The sequence below is a fragment of the Typopeltis vanoorti genome, chromosome 18 (genome assembly GCF_054136105.1).
Source record: "Typopeltis vanoorti isolate ZY-2024b chromosome 18, IOZ_Tvanoo_1.0, whole genome shotgun sequence".
NCBI classification, from domain to species: Eukaryota; Metazoa; Arthropoda; class Arachnida; order Uropygi; family Thelyphonidae; genus Typopeltis; species Typopeltis vanoorti.
The window spans coordinates 21,749,793-21,767,442 of record NC_143566.1 but is presented as its reverse complement, the minus strand read 5'-3'; the positions used below and the strand labels follow the sequence as shown (position 1 = coordinate 21,767,442).

General features: G+C 34.6%; 1 protein-coding gene across 1 annotated transcript in view; it reads right to left on the bottom strand.

Moving 5' to 3' along the window:
• The window catches only part of LOC150096533 (hemocyte protein-glutamine gamma-glutamyltransferase-like), a 56,633-nt gene continuing 38,983 nt past the window's right edge, over positions 1-17,650 (bottom strand). Inside the window, exons 7-15 of the mRNA XM_090408211.1 lie at positions 15,962-16,139; positions 12,646-12,784; positions 12,200-12,303; positions 10,746-10,914; positions 6,262-6,359; positions 4,075-4,362; positions 2,149-2,309; positions 1,610-1,746; positions 1-636 (exon numbers count right to left, since the gene is read on the bottom strand). Of these exons, the coding sequence (XP_090264337.1) occupies positions 498-636; positions 1,610-1,746; positions 2,149-2,309; positions 4,075-4,362; positions 6,262-6,359; positions 10,746-10,914; positions 12,200-12,303; positions 12,646-12,784; positions 15,962-16,139 (1,413 nt within the window). The 3' untranslated portion in view covers positions 1-497. The remainder of the gene's footprint in view (positions 637-1,609; positions 1,747-2,148; positions 2,310-4,074; positions 4,363-6,261; positions 6,360-10,745; positions 10,915-12,199; positions 12,304-12,645; positions 12,785-15,961; positions 16,140-17,650) is intronic.

The window sequence follows — 17,650 nt, the reverse complement described above, 5'->3', positions numbered from 1 at the left end:
ATCGCTTTTATATTTTATTAATAAATACTTTCTAAAATACAACATAAATATACAATGACATCTATAAAAATATAGCATCCTTTATATAAATCTATAAAATAGTTTGCTCTTTTGAGTATTAACCCGATAACGTACATTGCTCTTAAGGATCTTATTATAGGATATTATATATAAGCAAGAAAATGTACTAGCTCTTACTTTGATTTTTTTTTAAACCTTTCTTTCTAGTCAGTATTAGCGTATATATAATATTAGACATTTAAAAGCAGTACGCGAATTATCTGACGAGTATGAATTCATAAATATTTTACGAAGGTGATATGTATTCGGCATCAATAAGTTAATTATGCTAACATTAACATTTATAAAAACTTCTAAAAATATTTCTGCTGTTAAAATTTGCAACCAAACATCACAATAAAGTAATACATAATCTCTGTAATATAACATTAGAATTGCAGTCCCTGAATTTTCACCGCAGGATTATTTTTTCTTTCCTATTTTACATAAACTTCTGTCGATCCCAATATGTCCACTAGCTGAGTAGAGTTAAATGCCACCACAATTTTCCTAGCTCCACTTTTCTTAGGGGTCAGCTTTTCCTTGTGTACAACACTTTCGCCAGCTTGAATGTCTCTGTAATGAGGTTTGGATTGGTGTGATTACGCATACACAAAGCTTTTTTTTTATATATCAGCCCACCCCCACACGAAAGGTCCCCAAAACCTATTACATGACAGCGCCGTGTGTGCGTGAGTGGTTAGAGAGAAGAAAGGAATTTTTTATGTATTTTTTTGAGGACCTGAATATATTAGTCATTGGGGAGGACTGGTCCAAGAAGCAGAGGTGTAAGGAATGAAGGCAGAGGATGAGAAGTTGGCTCGATGAGTTTGAAGTTGAACTCTGTATATGGGTGTCGACTAGCAGCTGTTTGTGTTCGTATATGGTTAGAGGAATGGTAGCGGTCACCTCAGTGGAGCAGTGTCCATGGAAATACCCATAGAAGAGACATAATGCAACAACAGTGTCTGCGGGAAAGCTAATGGAGGGAGTCAGTTAGGCAGGAATCATCAGTTAAGCGAACTGCTCGCTTCTGAATGCAATCAAGCATTCTGAGGGCGGTCAAGTTTGCCACTCCATATGTGGGAACATATTCCAAGGTTGGGCGGATTTGAACTTTATAAAGTATTAGGCGTTGAGAAGGATGTTTGGAACAAAAATAATGCCAATCTTTTTGAAAACTGAAGTGGCTATGGACCCGATGTGCTTATGCCTTCTAACAAGAGTTCGAGAATGATTTTCATTCGACGGATAAAACGAATCTAAATAGTGAATACGCATTTTAGGAAACCCCAAAACCTGATATTTATTGCTCCAACTTCCCATCCACTTCTTTTATTCCATCTACATATATTCTTTCAACATCCTTCCCGAAACCATTTTACCCAATGACTTCCACGTCTTCAAGAAACACATTAACAGAGCACTGCGCTGTTATTATAGGTTTGACGACTTCTTATGTATAGGGTTGACATATATAATTCGAACTTTTTAACACACACACACATGCATAATACATAACTTGAAGCAATAACTATCTTCTACTCACCTAAAATCAGTTTTATACGCTTCTGTTAGGCCAGGTCCCTCGATAGTAAAACTGCAGTTCGCCAAAACTCTCTGCAGAGGATTAGTGAAATGTATGGAAAGAGTAAATTCTTGTCCGACCATCAGTTCTTTGTCGACCTAATATATGTACATAAGGAGGAATTATTAACAAATTATGAATTATTCTTAAATTGAAAAAATGTTTAAACTTCACGAAAATAATTTTAAAGCATACTTTTAGGATCAAAACATTATATTTAGTGTGCAAAACATTTTTAAGAAATACCTGAAAAATATACATGAACAGAAATTACATGCTGCCATTCGTATCCTTTATTTCCTTATGCGAAACAACAACAAGACGCGCGCGCGCACATAGACACAGTCTTTGGCTAGCCACACATCCCATTCGTTTTGGTCTAAACGAATTAAAGTAATGCGAATATACCGTACTCGTCTTCCCATTAGTAATTTTAAAGTGTAATGGACTGTTTTTAGACATTATGGAGAGAGAGAGAGAGAATTATGAAAGTACTTCACCTCTAATTTTAAAGTTGGCTTTTCAATGACAAAGTCATCTTCGTCTGTCCACGTCTGCTGTGTTTCCTTCACCGTGGCGATAGCGTAAATTTTCATGTTACAGTAATCCACCAGTTTATCTAAATAGTCATCTGGAGTCACCTCGATATCCAGTACTTCCTCTAAAAACAAATAATAATAATAAAAAAAAAAAACATTAATCATGCAGGATATGAATTTGAGTTTTAGTGAAACCGTTACACTTCAGTCTTACAGAAAGATAAGCTTTTATCGAAATGACATATAAAAGTACTGTGTATAAACTCAAGTTGAATATTTACATAAAATTACAACGAGTTTGAAATTCTAATTAAAATAACTAGAATTAGTTATCATTAAAAGGCCTAAACTTAAACTATGTTGCATGTAAGCAATGGGAAAATTATTATTATAATTATTATATTATATTTTTGTTTCGTTGATTTTACGATATGCAGTTGTGCGTTGCACATTAATGATCGGCAGCTAGCCAGACGTTTTGTAGACATAATCGTAATGACCGAAGCGAACGTGTATTCTTTTGCAAGAATAAAAGTAGAAAATTAGATTTAACACACCACGAGTATTTAAGTCAGTCATTTCTCATAGAAATGGCTTTTTTTTTTATTCGCTTTATGAAATAACTCTTAGCAGCTGGAATTCTTACATTAATTTACTATATTTTTGACTATTTAGGCATTTCATAAATATAAACCCAAAGAAAATAACTTCATTTACAAGAAAAATAATGTTCAATTTCTGTTTTGTTTGCTATTTTCCAAAAGTGAAAAAAAACTCTCACTCAAGTGAAAAAATGCACAAAATCCAGTAATAACAATTTGCCCGATTCACAAATTGCTTCTTATATATTAAATTACTTGTTGTTTAGTTCTTTTATAGCTTTTGGTGACAACATAGTTCGATTTTATAAATCTCTTATAAAGCAATAAAGTGACAAAAAATATTTGAATTTATTAAAAATTGTTGCTGCCCATAGTAACGAGTCCATCCTTCAGCTGCTAGTTCGAATTCCGCTGACGTGGATGTGCGTGCAAGTGTTTAAGTGCGACCACCATCTTGCTTGGTGGAGACCTGAAGTGGCTAGAAAAAATTTTCATGTTTACGCTGTGGAGGAGGATTATCCTTTAGTCCGTCCCACTCAATCTTTTGTGTGTGGAACATGTACAAAATACTACATATTCATTATTTATGGACATGTTACACATATTTAGGAATCTCTTACTTTTTTATTTAATATTACTTAAAAATTCAATGAAAATTAATTTTGGGTGCTGCAGCGGGTTTCACGTTCTCAGTTTTTCTCCAAACCATTATTATTAGCTCGTATTCACACAATATTGTCGTTTGAAATCATTCATCTAGCAGCTCTTCAAAAAAACTTCTGTTTAAATTGAATATCCAATCTTAAGACAAATTTTTCTGCTCATTTCTTAAGACTTTCCGGGTCATACTTTTATTACAGATTTCATGGTAACTGCTACGAAACGGAAACTCTTTTTTTTTTTTCTTATTCAGCCGAATATTTTGATGATTTTTTGTCGAATGTTTTGGTGAGTGGTTAGCATTTGCTGAGATTATAAAATCAGCAGCTTTTCATGTTTATTTATTTTTTTCCCATTTCCTCAATTATCTTGGTTTCATTAATACACACAGTTATTTCATAAAATAACTTTTGAGTCGCTAGCCATTTTATTTAAAAATTGAGGAAGTGACAATGGAGAGCTACGAAATAGTATTTAGATGGTCCAGTAAGAAACGAGTACTGTAATGACCTTTAGACAATCATAAGTGGAGCTGGGCAAAAATGCTTTGCATTGTACATTAACTATATTTTAAAAGTATTTTATCCGCTTCTGTATACTGATTAAATATATCGAAGGTACTTACTCTGGTTGGGTCGCAGAATGAAGTATCCTCGGGCCCTTTTCACTTTTCTAGCAAGTACTCCCGTATAATAAACGCTGCTTGCCGATAGAACAGCCGATATAGTTCTTCGTTCGTCGCTTTTGTTCTGGACGTTCACAGTCACACGGAATGGCTTCCCTATCATCACCTTTGCAATGTCCTCAAGCTGAAGAGTTACGTCTTCCTTGCCAGGAGGAGGAATATCATATATAAAAGTCATTCCTCCCGCACGGGCAGCATTCAGGACTGCCATCCTTTCCTCTTCGGTACCTGAAGGAATAAAGGACTCGTTCAGTTTTCTTGATTATTAGATTATTCTAAACTTAAATAATACGGGAAGAATGCAAAAATAATACAAGCGGGATAAGTTTATTGAATGCAGACGGTATCATTGTGTCAGAAACAGATGCGATTGTTCAAAGTTCATACAATACATTCAGTTGACCAATCAAACACTTGCAAGCTTGTGAGATTCTTGTAATAATTCAGAATCGTGATTTTCCATCCTTTGCTAATAGAACGCTTTAATTTCGCATTAAAAAAGAGCACAGTTATCTGGAAATGATATGTTTAAGACACCCCTTGGATTTTTAGACTGTTCCCCTTCTTGTTAGTGCGTATGTTGTGGAATAATATTTCTTTTGGCTAATGTTCAAAATGAACACGGCTTTATCTGAACCATGGGTACGATGACCTAGTTATCTTCCACTGAGGATAGACTTTTCTTTTGGAGTACTTTTTTTACATTTACATTCAGCAAACTTCATTTACGAAGTAAAAAACAATTTCCCGATTGTCTTCTCTTCCCCTGCACTGACTGCAATTTCATGATTCACCCTTCGACTTAGTTTTGCGTACTTAACTAGGCATTTTTAAATCCTAATGTTTTCAAGTCTTTCGGTCACAACTTAAGTTTAGGAAAACGTCAAAAATGTGCATCACTTCTCAATTCGTTTCTCGATTTTCTACGCTGCCCGACGCCGTAGAATATTTGAATAGAAATGGTCCGCCATTTGAATCTTCGAAACTAATTTCTAATGCACACTGCATGCAGTGTAAGTTGTTAAAAAAAAAAAAAAAAAAGATGCAATCCAAACTCGAAAATGACAATAAAATATCTTATTTTTATTCTGCCTCGTTGATCCCTTCCTTCCGAAAACTAGTTTTTTAACATTTCTGAAATTTCTGTGAAAGTTTTTCTTCGAAACAGCTTTTGATGCACATGCGTTCTTTGAAGTCTTCGGGAGGAGCACAGTGAAACGCAGAAATCGCACATCATCCCCCCCCACCCCCATATTTTGCTGGATGTTATTTCTCAATAACTCAAAGTACAAATTTTAAATGAACAGTTTATACGGATCACCTACAATCTCCATGGCTCAAGTTGGTTTCGACGGAGCGCTTTGGTCGGAAAGACCTGTGTTCGGATCCCGTCTACAATGCAAGGAATCTTTATCAGGGGTTTTTTAATCAACTGTAAGTCATCCGTCTCATATGGAGATGGAGGGTTTTCCTCCGAAACTTGGATTTTTCGTTCATCAAAACAGGCAAACTGGCCCCATCAATACACATATTGACAGACATAGGATACTGTTGGCCAAGGAAGGCAGCGGGAATTCATCTTGTCCTATAATAAATTCCATAGTAAAGTAGCACTGCTATCCCATCAGCCGTTAGGTTGAGGGAAAATACACACACGGGTCATTTGTATGCGAAATGTCACTTGGAGGGTACTTCGGAAACACTTTTTCAAAAAAGTGTTTCCGAAAAAAATACAGCTTGTAAATTCGTTCTGCTAACCACCAGCATTTACTTTTCTGTTAGAAAAACCTGAATTGGAATCCTGAGTAGGACACGTGAAACATTTCAAATAAGAGACCAGCTAAACAAGCTGGTCTTTTATTTGAATTTTTCACCTAGGGGAAAAAAAAAAAAAAATTCTGTGCTTCCCTTAGGTGTCCCCGCAGGCTTTTCGTACCGTTCGCAAACCCTGTGCCTTAGCTTGCACTACAGTTCGCTATTTTATTCATAGATGGCACTGCGTTTTTTATCGAGCAAGTTTATCTTAAAGGAGGGAGAGTGGGGTGGGGGATATGTTTTATTAGCGTATATCTAATTTTAATAATTCAAATAGAAACTTTTTAGAGCAGTGTTTAAATTTTCTTTTACCTTCTCTGTTCTTATACTGATCTCGAATGTCCTCCATGTCCTTGTCTCCGCCATCGTCATCTACTCCGACTTTTTTAGTTACGATCAGTCGACCAACGCTGAACGAAGAGAAACCAGAATTACACTCGGATTATTATAAACCAGAAAGTAAAATAAGAGTAAAAATATCTCATACTTCAAATAAATAATTAAATAAATACATTCTTGAAGCATCATTAGTGTATTTTGTTTTAGAGAGCATGAAACTGAAAAAAATAATAAATAAACTATCCAAACAGCTGTTCACAAATAAGCTATTTAAACATATTACTTTTCAGTTCATTACCGCTAACACTGTTGACGTTGTTATTAGATTTAATTGTTGTTTGTTTGTTCGGTTTAATGACATTAAATGTGAACGTGCAACTAACAGCGAATCCATCTATGTTAATCGTAACCTGATAGGCAATTAATGTTATTAAACATATTAATGCTTTTGTATCCGAATAAAAATAGAAAATAGAAAAACAAAGTAGGAACTTCAAGGAGAATAACAATGTTTTCAGTGTAAATAAACAGATGCCAGCCTATTTAAATTAAGACAGGAGGAAGAAGTTTTGAATTACCGCCGAAGCAGCCTCTCTCTCTTTTCTTGTATACATTAACTGATTATTGTGTTATCTGTTTTTGTGTGTTAGAATAGAAATTCGCGACTTCCTGTTAGGTTCAGTGAGCATTCCTGTTGAGTAACTGCTTAATATGGCGTCTCGCTTTCTTAACGTTTAGCACTAACTTGCGGTGTTATCGTAGCAGTATTGTGTGCTTAGTTCAGGGAATAAGATATTGCAGGCAGACTACAGCTGCTCATTGGAGATACAGCAGGGACGAGCACGCGTTCCTGTTGGTGCGCGCGCAGGCACCGTGTGTGTGTGTGTATATATATATATATATATATGTGTGTGTGTGTGTATATATATATATATATATATATATACACACACACAGATATAAGGGAAAAGATACGTGCACATGGATTCATATGTTTGAAAACAGAAAAATTCGCAGAAAATACAAATAGTAGACAATAACGTTAAGTTTACGAATCTGATTATTTTCTCTTTCCTTAGAAGGGTTGAGTTCCTCTATTCTGGAGTGAACTTGGCATTTTTAACGCATCTACCACCTGACCGTCCTTGGCTGCATTCCTTAAGGACCAGTCTGTAAATTGCATTTGTTCTCTGGACGGTTTGGGATGAAAAAAGCTGAGATTTCAAGAGAAAAGTCTCCACCACCGCCTGTAAAATGCGATAACTCACCTTCAGTTGAAAAATTTTATTTGATTCCTTGCTTCATCAACAGGAATCGAACCTAGTTTTTTTTTGGGGGGGATGCATCGCAATGTCTTCACTACTGAGCTTCAAGGGTCTAATCACAATTACTCTTCATATAAAACATCTTTGGGAGCTGCTCATTGCAGCACAGTTATTATTTTATGTGGTTCCCGCTCACGAAATTATTATTTTTTTTTGGGGGGGGGGTTAAACCTATCTATACATTAATACCGTATTTTTCTTCTATTTTTATTAATTTTTTTGTCGTAGTTCGTAAACCGTGCTGTAGAGATTAAACGTTTTCAAACCACTTTAGGCCTCCAATAAGCCGGACGAGGGTATCAGATCGGACGATGAAATTCGTCTCCAACTAAAGACAATCACAAACATCCATCTACGGAGATTCGAACCAGCAACCTCTTCGTTAGAGAGCGGATACGCTAACCACTCCTTCATAAACGGCTATTTCTTGTTCATTTTCCGTTTATTTTCATTGATTTCCGTGAATATACAAAATGTGAGTAAAGGATTCGTTTATTTTATTTTATTTTTTTTTTTTTAAATCAGCACTCTTAACCGCGGAGCCTCCATATCTCAGTCAGTATAGACGAAGCCCTTTGGTCAGAAACACTTGGGTTCGATTCCCATCAGCGATGTGAAGAACCCTTATCCGGTCGCTTTCGACGAAAGACGAGTTAGCCGGTTTCATATGGAGGTACGGTTTTTTTTTTCACCCAGAAACTCGGATTTGCTCGAAACAGGCAAACCGGTCCCGTGAACACACATGGATTACTGTCATGAATTCGTCCCAGTTATATGACCGTCCCGAGCCCTGATAAAATTAGGGAAACGAATGGTACGCTGTAAAAATCTCACCAGGAATACTTCGTGGGCAATGCCTACAAAGTCACCTACGGTCGGAAACGACTGAAAGGGTAAAAACCAGAGAGAAACTCTTAACCGCAGTGTTTTTATAATATTAGAGCTTCGGCGCACGTAGGGTGCTAAAATATTGTCTGTTTTATTCTCTACAGCATAGCATTTGTTGACGTCTAGCCGAAGCATGCATAGCTACTCAGCCACCTGGTGTACGCAGAACTTATTGTTGCATGGAAACATTAAGATTTGTATTGGTCCAACAGAACCAGACAAATACCTTACTTCATTCGAAATTTTAAAATATTTGAAGTTTAAAATTATATACGTTAACTGTTATAAATATTAGTATAAAATTTCCATAGATTAAAAATAACGATGGAAAAAAACTTTGTACAGCAATCCCTCGATTAATGCGGCTAATGCGTTCTTTAAAACAGGCGCATTAATCGAAAACGCACTAATCGGATATAGTACCCTATGAGGAAATGTATAATTCGTTCCTTAGATTTCTTTTTTGACCTTCAGTTTTTTTTTATAAAAGAATTATGGTATGTCTCAGGGCCTAGTTAAAGGAAAACCATGAAGCTGAAAGACAAAAGATATTCAGAATATAAATTTATTATTTTGCTTCTTAACAAAGAATTAAGCTAATATAGTTTGGCGGGCATTCTGTTTCTTGCATACAACTGACGGTATGACCCTATTGCCTCTTCTGCAAATTTTATTGGTTCTCTCTTCATCAGGGCCAGCCTCTAAGCATTGCTGCTTAAAAACTTCGATTGTAGGAACATTTTCAAATTGTTTCTGTGAAATCTCTTTGGGCTTGTCAACGATTAAATTCTCTTCATATTCTTCGGGATCTTCCCGTTGTGCATCTAAATTTTACGGAGGGGATCCCCTCAATTTCTCAGAATGAAATTTAATTAACTTATTCGTTTGAAAAATCTCTAAAATCATTTTGCACAATTTGGAAGAATGTGATTCCAAACGGCTCGCATATTGCCAGCAAAAAAGGCTTGTTTCATTGACATTAAATATTTGTTAGTCACAATAGTCCCCCCCCCCCTTCTTTCACAGTTTTCTTCAAAATGTCTGGATAATTTGCGGCCACCTCCTCATCTGCACCTGCAGCTTCGCCTGTGACTAGAATATTATGTAGGCTATTTGTAGGCTCTTGAAAGAAAGGGCTATCATTGATAGTCCTTTCTTTCAAGGTTGCAAAGAGACTTAATGCTTTTGATTTAATAAGGTCAGTGCTTAGCGTGATCCGTTTTTGGTTACAATCTTCGATCCATGTAGAAAGAAGTCTCTCTAATTCAATCATTATAATACTTTGATTTCGAGTACATGCATGATGAACTTGGAGAAGCCTTACCTTTCTCTTTGTATTCAGCAGCTTTGCTTAAAATTGCTCGTATAGTTGATTTACCCATTTTTGTGTTCTTGTCCTATCCTTTCTGTGGACTCGCCTTGTTCATTTTTCTTTATTATTTCAAGTTTTTCTTCCAATGAGATTAATTTTGTTCACACATCCACTTTTTTTGCTCACTAATCCTTTTACTCATGATGAAAGGCTGAGAAAATACTTTAAATTTAAAAAAAATAAGGAAACAGGTGCAAAGGAGGGACGAGATATGATCATCAAAAGACTCTAATTAGCAGATGAACATTTTGGCGGTAAATTTGAAACACAGTGTACATGGAAATAGTGTAGTACGCCATTAAAATTCACTTTGTGAAATGTTTTAAATCCGTAACTAAATTATTTCATCCCGGTGAGTGGATTTTAAAATAGTTAGCCACAAAAATGTACAGAGAGGAACATTTTTTAAATCTGTAACATTTATTTTTAAGATGTATATAGGCACACTGATCGAATTTGGGTATGGAAAAAAAATGACGCACTAATCGAGGGATTGCTGTATTGTAATTCTCAGTGGACTATATACACACAATAGACACATAGACAATAGAAAATAGACACAGCGCCACTTGGTGATAGGCGGCATTTTAATTCCCCCCAAAAAAGGCGATGTTTTACCAAAGTTATACACTATTTTTAGGGGGGGGGGCGATGCCATATTCAGTAGTCGTCATCAATCTCCCCTCAACGTTGTTTTGAATGAATGGGTCACTTAAATGAATGATTTTAGTTATCCATTAATGTACTGGAGGTACCTGAAAGTTAAATAAAAAAAAAAATCTACATAATCACGACGGCAAAAATAGAAAACCATATCTAGAAAATAGAAAATAAAAATGTTTTATGAGAGAATAAGCGGAAAATTTACTCACTGATACTTATTTGTCCGCAACTTTTTCCACCCGAAATCAGACGTGTCATCTTCTTGCCAGTGTATGATGTCAGCGTTTACTTCAGCAAAAACAAATGGTGCATCATAAAGATGGCCAACCTGACCTCTTCGAATAGCTTCAACTGATGCTGGACCAGCTCGGAATAAGCCTGAATGCATGCGAATCATAATTATTTAGAGGTGAAAAAAAGTCAGATAGTACAGCTTATATATAGCTTTCTTATAAAAGCACAAACAACATGGATTTACTTTTGAACTATTTTCGAAAAATAATCAAACAATTAAAACGATATTGTTTTCTTGCTCGTATTCTTAATACTGATTTGTGTAAGTAGAGTATTTTCATCATTCTTATTGTAACTAGTTACAGTAAGAATGATGTTGACCGCCGTGCATTTAAATGTTAATGAGAAAGCACCTCGAAAACAAACTTAATGGTTACAAAAGTATTTAGTACTCTAGTGCATATGGTCCAACAGTTGGGGGAAATTTTTTATTGTAATTAGATGTATTTTTTATTGTTATTAACTGTACTTTCTCAGTGTTTTTTTTTTCCCGGATGAAATCGTTTTAGACAGGATTGAATATTCGACAGATAAATTATTTTACATGGAAAAAATATTCTTTTTTATAAGAAAATAGGAATAAAATTATTTTAATCACAACGCTATTGCATGACATATATGTTCTATTGTGTCATACACAACCAACTCGTAGTTTGAAAATAAAAATAAGAAATTAAATAAAACTTTAAAAATACAGATCATCATCATCATCATTCGCTATTTTTGTTAATGTGCGGTAAATTTTCGAGTAAGCGATCTTTTTTTTTTTATTTGTGTGTGTGTTTATTATTTTGATGAATTGACATATCATAAAGCTTTTAGAAATTTTTTTATCCGCGTGTGATTTGACTGTCAGCTGTGGAATTGTTCTCTTAGGTTACTTCTGAAACTCACGAACAACTACAAAAACACTCACGAAGAATAATTTTTCAATTAACATGTGACAGAAAATTATTAAAAAAGAAAACGGTCTTCCTCCATTTCCCGCTTCGTTCTTGGCACTATTGTAATGGCGCTTACAGTGCGAAAACTTGGAATCCACCTGCCTCAAGGAGGCCGCCGTTATTCAGATTTAGATTCGCCATCAGACGTGGGTTGTGCTTTAAAGCTGTTTGCACGGAAACGTGACACACTCGTGGGATGGAATTCGTAATGTTAAAATTTTACTTCCTTCTTGTGTCACCTTATGTTATTTACGCGTTCTGGGCGACTGTCTCATGCATTTTCAATACAGATACTTTTTATTGTGTATTATGACACGTTAAGTGTTTATATAACTACATTATTAATATTTGTCACTATTTTCACAAAGTAATAAATGCTTTCTTTTTTTTTTTTTAATTATAATCAGTTTTAAGTGAACATTTACCTTCGCTAGTTTCCTGGGGTGTAGCGTCTACGGCTTGCCATCCACCATAACCAGAAGGAAGATCCGGACGAGCCATCCAGCAGTCATTCCACACATGGAAGTTCCTGATTGATAACAAAATAGATTTTTGTAAGACAGTAGTCTGTCTTATATGTTCTTAAAAATTTTAAATGATAATATTATAGCTACCAAATCCTTTAAAGGATAGAAATCTTTAATAATAAACGGATTTTTGCTATTTATTTCTCACACACACATACTTGTAGTTCCCTTGCTCTTTTCTTTGGATAATAACTTTCTGTTTGTCGTTATTTCTATCGAAATTCTAACCGTAGCTGAGTAGTACTCAACCCGTAAATCTGTATGATGTTCATACATCAAGATTATGTTCAATATGATCGGAATTCTCTTCAAGTTACGTTCACTCAATTACTTATTGTTCTTACCATATGGAGTCTCTGCTTTCCTCTTCAATTTCCTCGCCATTTTTGTCAAAGTACTTGTCCACCGTAAGGCTATCATCTGTGTCGTGTGCGGAAACAAAATTGGTGACAGTTCGACAGGGAATGCCAAGAGCTCTGCAAACTGACAAAAAAAAAAGTCATACGTTAATAAATGAGTATGTATAATAATAAAATCAAATTGTGTCAAGATATTTTATTATGCAGTCTTTTTCCCTATATTAGGAAAATTATTTATATTACTGACTTTCCGGAACTATTTTAAACAAAAGTTGATAATATTTCTCGGCTGCAAGATTGCTTAGATAATCTCGCTAACGTTTCACAAAAGTAGCAAAAAATATTTGTATAATTATTACCATCTTCATAGCTGCTCAGAACATGTTTTTCGTGTTCTAGACAAGAGCGTTTAGATTAATAATAATAATATAAAAGATTAAAAAAAATTAAAAAAAACGCCAATAGCATTCCGATATGCGATACCGCTAGTCTTTCGTTACCAAAAACAGACGTCGCAGATGTAAAAGTTATTCTATTATCACTGTTTTATTAAAAAAATGAGGCAAAAAATTAAGTTACTTTGTTGTAACAAGTGATTCGGTGCAATCTTCAATCTTGAATGTTAGGCACAATGGCCTGTCGCAACCAAGTAACATGGCTTCATATCAACCAACTGATGTGATACGGGTTTATCTTATCTACGTAGTCTTCTATACCCTCTGTCCAAAAAGAAACCGAACTTTTCGAAAATAGAAGAAACTAGTGGCGCCACCTGTTTTATCTTTTTGTTGTCGAAAGCGGCAACCTTCATTAGTGTTGTGTCAACTGTTTATGACATTTGTTTCATCATAAGCCGAGTTATAGTGCCAAGAGTGACAGTGTGTTTTGACAAAATGTTTTCGGTTTCTTTTTGGACAGAGGGCGTATGTCTGTATTCCATGACCGGTTTTGTCTGTCTTGTAAGGTGAAAAAAAAAATCCTTATAGTAATGATTTTTTGAACCCAGATCTTTCCAACCAAATCGTCAATATTGTCTGAGCTATTATTGTAATTATGATTTTATGTTATTATCCTTACTGTTTGCTGCAATGTAAATCTCTGAACAGTCTATAACTTTACATATTCTAATAAAATTCTATCCTATCCTAATAAAATAAACGTATTTATAATGCTTCCGTAATTTTTTTTCCTTCAAAATTTGTTGCGATTCAGTTAGCATATTATCCACTAGACTAGAGCAGTGGTCTCCCAACTTTTTTGATCGCGTACCCCAAGACAGAAAAAATAAATAGCGCGTACCCCCAATTGATTGAGCAAAAATCAATTGTAATAAGTATTATAAAGAGGAAATATGCCTTGTATCATCATATAATAATTAAAAACGCTAGATATTTTTACACATTATTTTTATTATTAACAGCTTACAAACATATTTATTACAATATTTGATGTGGACAATGGCCTTGCATTTCTTTCATAATTTCTTGAAATTCTGATTTGATGAACTATTATAATTATCTTCAATTCGCGGTTTCTTTGGAGAATTTTTTTTAACCATTTATCCATTTTATGAGGGTTAAAATGGAAAGATGAAAAACGAATTCAAACAGCAGAAATGAAGTTCCTCAGAAAAACAGCTGGATATACCAAGTGGGACCACAAAACAAATGAAGAAATCTTACAATCCCTGAAAATAAAACCAATTAATTACTACATAAGACAGTATAAACAAAAATGGCTAGAACATTTAAATCGAATGGACAACAGCAGATTACCAAAAATATTATACAGATACAAAATAAGTGGAAAAAGAAGAATCGGAAGACCAAGAAAGAGATGGCATGAGACCGGAACAGGCCCCTTGGCCTAAATTCCATGTTAGGAAGAAGAAGAAGATGAGGATTAATTTGCAAAATTTAAATATAATTCATTTACTATTGATAATATCAAACACCACTTTTAAAAAATGTAAGCAATTTTGATAATATTAATTCACTATTTCTAGTGTAAACGTAAAAGTAAGCACAAAAAAAAAAAGGCGTTGGAATTGCACAGAAACAATATATACTACAAAATCGTTAAACTTACTATTAATAGTCAAATAATCAATACAACTGTGGTGTCATCTGCAGATAGCAGGATAACTAACCAATTTTCCTTCTCTAGTTGGGCTTGTCAACACTAGAGTGCTCTACAAACAATGGCAATGATAAGAAGTAAGAGATTTACTCCCTAGTTTTAAAAAACATGACAGCTTTGCCACGGACGATTATGTGTGCAAAGTCGCCCAATGTGCGCTACTCGCAAATTTAAGTTTACAGGATCTTTATAATGTCTTTGTCTATATTAGATATATGTTTAATTGATGAAAGAAAGTAATATTCTTTATCTTTAATTAATTACTTAATTTTTTTCCTATCAATATAAAACTTTTTTTGACGTACCCCCGCGTATCGACTCGCGTACCCCCTGGGATACGCGTACCACACTTTGGAGACCACTGGACTAGAATAATGAAAAGCTACAGTCTCTGTTTTGAAAAACTGCAAAAAAAATTTCACGCTACCAGATTGTTAGGCACTGTCATTGGCCTTCATGTAATAACTACAACCGCGACAGTTTCCTTTAACTCCCAATTCTTTATGAATCATCGCATATTATATATATATATAATATATAATATATATATAATATATATATAATATATAATATATATATAATATATATATATATATATATATATATATATATATATATATATATATATATATATATATATATATATAAAGAGAGAGAGAGAGAAGGATTTGATTTGAACTAAAATGCAGTGGTATAGCTAGAGCTTTTGTCGCCCGGGGCGGTCCGTGAGTTTGTCGCCCCTCTCAATACACACCAAAAATACACAAAAAGTCAAAACGACGTTTAGGGAAATAAATTAAAACAGTGTGCTTATTTTTGAAGTAAAACTTTAATCCCAACATTCTAAAATGTTATTTTTCTTGCTTTTCTGTTAGCAAAATCGTCGATTACATTGGCGAAGTCTATTTCATAGTAATGTAGGTAATTCTTAATCGATTTTATTTAGAAAAACTCCTCTCACAACTAGCAACACTTACAGCAATTGTGAAGGAAATTCGCAGTATTACAATTTGGAACTGAGTTCTCGAGACTGTATTTTAGATTTAACTGCAAAAGTTCAAAAAGGTTCAAAGTTCCGCCCGGGGCGGACCGCCCCCCTCCGCTCCTCCCTAGCTACGTCTCTGCTAAAATGTAACGATTAATTCCACAAGTGTACTCTTACCTGTAGTGCAAACTCCAGCAAATACCCAGCATTGCCCATACTTCACTGGTCTGCCAACATTCTTCAAGTATTCTTCCAGTATGGCAGCACTTCCAGTCCACATCCATGGAGCGGTACCATCCTCATAGTTTCCTGACCAGTTACCAGTTAGCACACCCATATCATCATTGCTGTTTACCTGAAAGTATATAAATTACAAATGAACAAGAGAACAGTAGCGGCCCGTACATAAGCGCTGCGCCACTGCAGCACCCCCAAGGAAAAAATGAAAAATTTAAATTTTGTTTGTTTGTGTTTATAAATAATAACAATGCTTACAACATTATATAAATGCAGTACAACATGTTAAAGGTTACATCTTATGTTTCGACAGTGATTGAATAGTTAATAATTGGAATTGTTCGATTAACGCTTTAGATTACGAAACAAATGCACTGCGATCTAACGCCGATATTCGTTTGCACTTGTCATTGCTATTGATACGAATCTTTTATTATTGGTGTTTGTTCGTGGTGTGGATGAAATATTTTTAATATATAAATTTATTTATTAATAAATTCGTTACTGATTAGGAAAAAAAAATTTTTTTTTTTCCACCGGCGGCCACTGCGAGAGAAACTGTGTGAAATGTACTCAGTGCTATCATAACGTTCCCTTGGACTTCCGAAAGAACTTCCTGTTATTTTATTTTTTTATAATTAAATAAAAGTTTCCAAGTTCCATTATTAATCAGGTTATGAATTCGACTTATGATTTTTCCTACTAAAGTTCTGCTACCAATGATAATTCGTGTCATAATGGCCTAGAACTTATCCATAGTAAGGGAGAAAAAGGATTTTTTTTTTCCGTATCCTAAAATGCAAACTGGAAATTAATACACTTTTTTTGCTACTGATAAAAAGCAAAACGGAAATCGGATCAAATAAATGCAAGTATTACCAATTAGTAATAGGATAGAAATCTTCCAATAGCAAAGCTTGTACTGCCATCTATCGAGAGAACAGCAAATTATGTTATAAATATTCTGTCGCTTACAGTGTATTGTAAGCGACAGAATAAATAACTAAATAATTAAATAAATTTAATTATTTAGTTATTTAATTATTAAATAATAATTATTTAATAATAATAATAATAATATATATATATTTTATTTTTATTTTTTTTTTAATTTAAAAAAAAAAATCAGCTAACCTATGTTGTTCCCGTATAGGGAGTTAGGAAAGATTTGCTGCTTTATAAAGTACTATCTCCCACAAGGGGGAAAGACGTAGACCATCGGATCTATTTAGGTTAGGAGAGTGAAGTAATGTTTCACATGTATAGCCGTTTCATTAGGAACCAACTTTTGTGAATGACTTTTGTCTTGTTCCACTTAACTCTATGTCTGGTGTTGATGGCATGTTCTGCAATTCCAGACTGTTCGGGTTCAAGGTACTGGATGTACGACTGGTGTTCTTCTAACTGGACCTGAGCAGATCTTCCTGTTTGTCCGAAATATGATAATCCACACGAGCAAGAAATCTGGTAGACACCTGGATAGCTGAGATGTGGGAGCTTGTCCTTTGGAGACATTATGAATGTGGAGATTTTTCTGATGGGTCGAAAAGCCACACCGATATTTAGTGGTTTTAGCACCTTAGCTATGCGTTCACTAACCCCGTGTGTACTTGAAGAGGATGCTGGAGC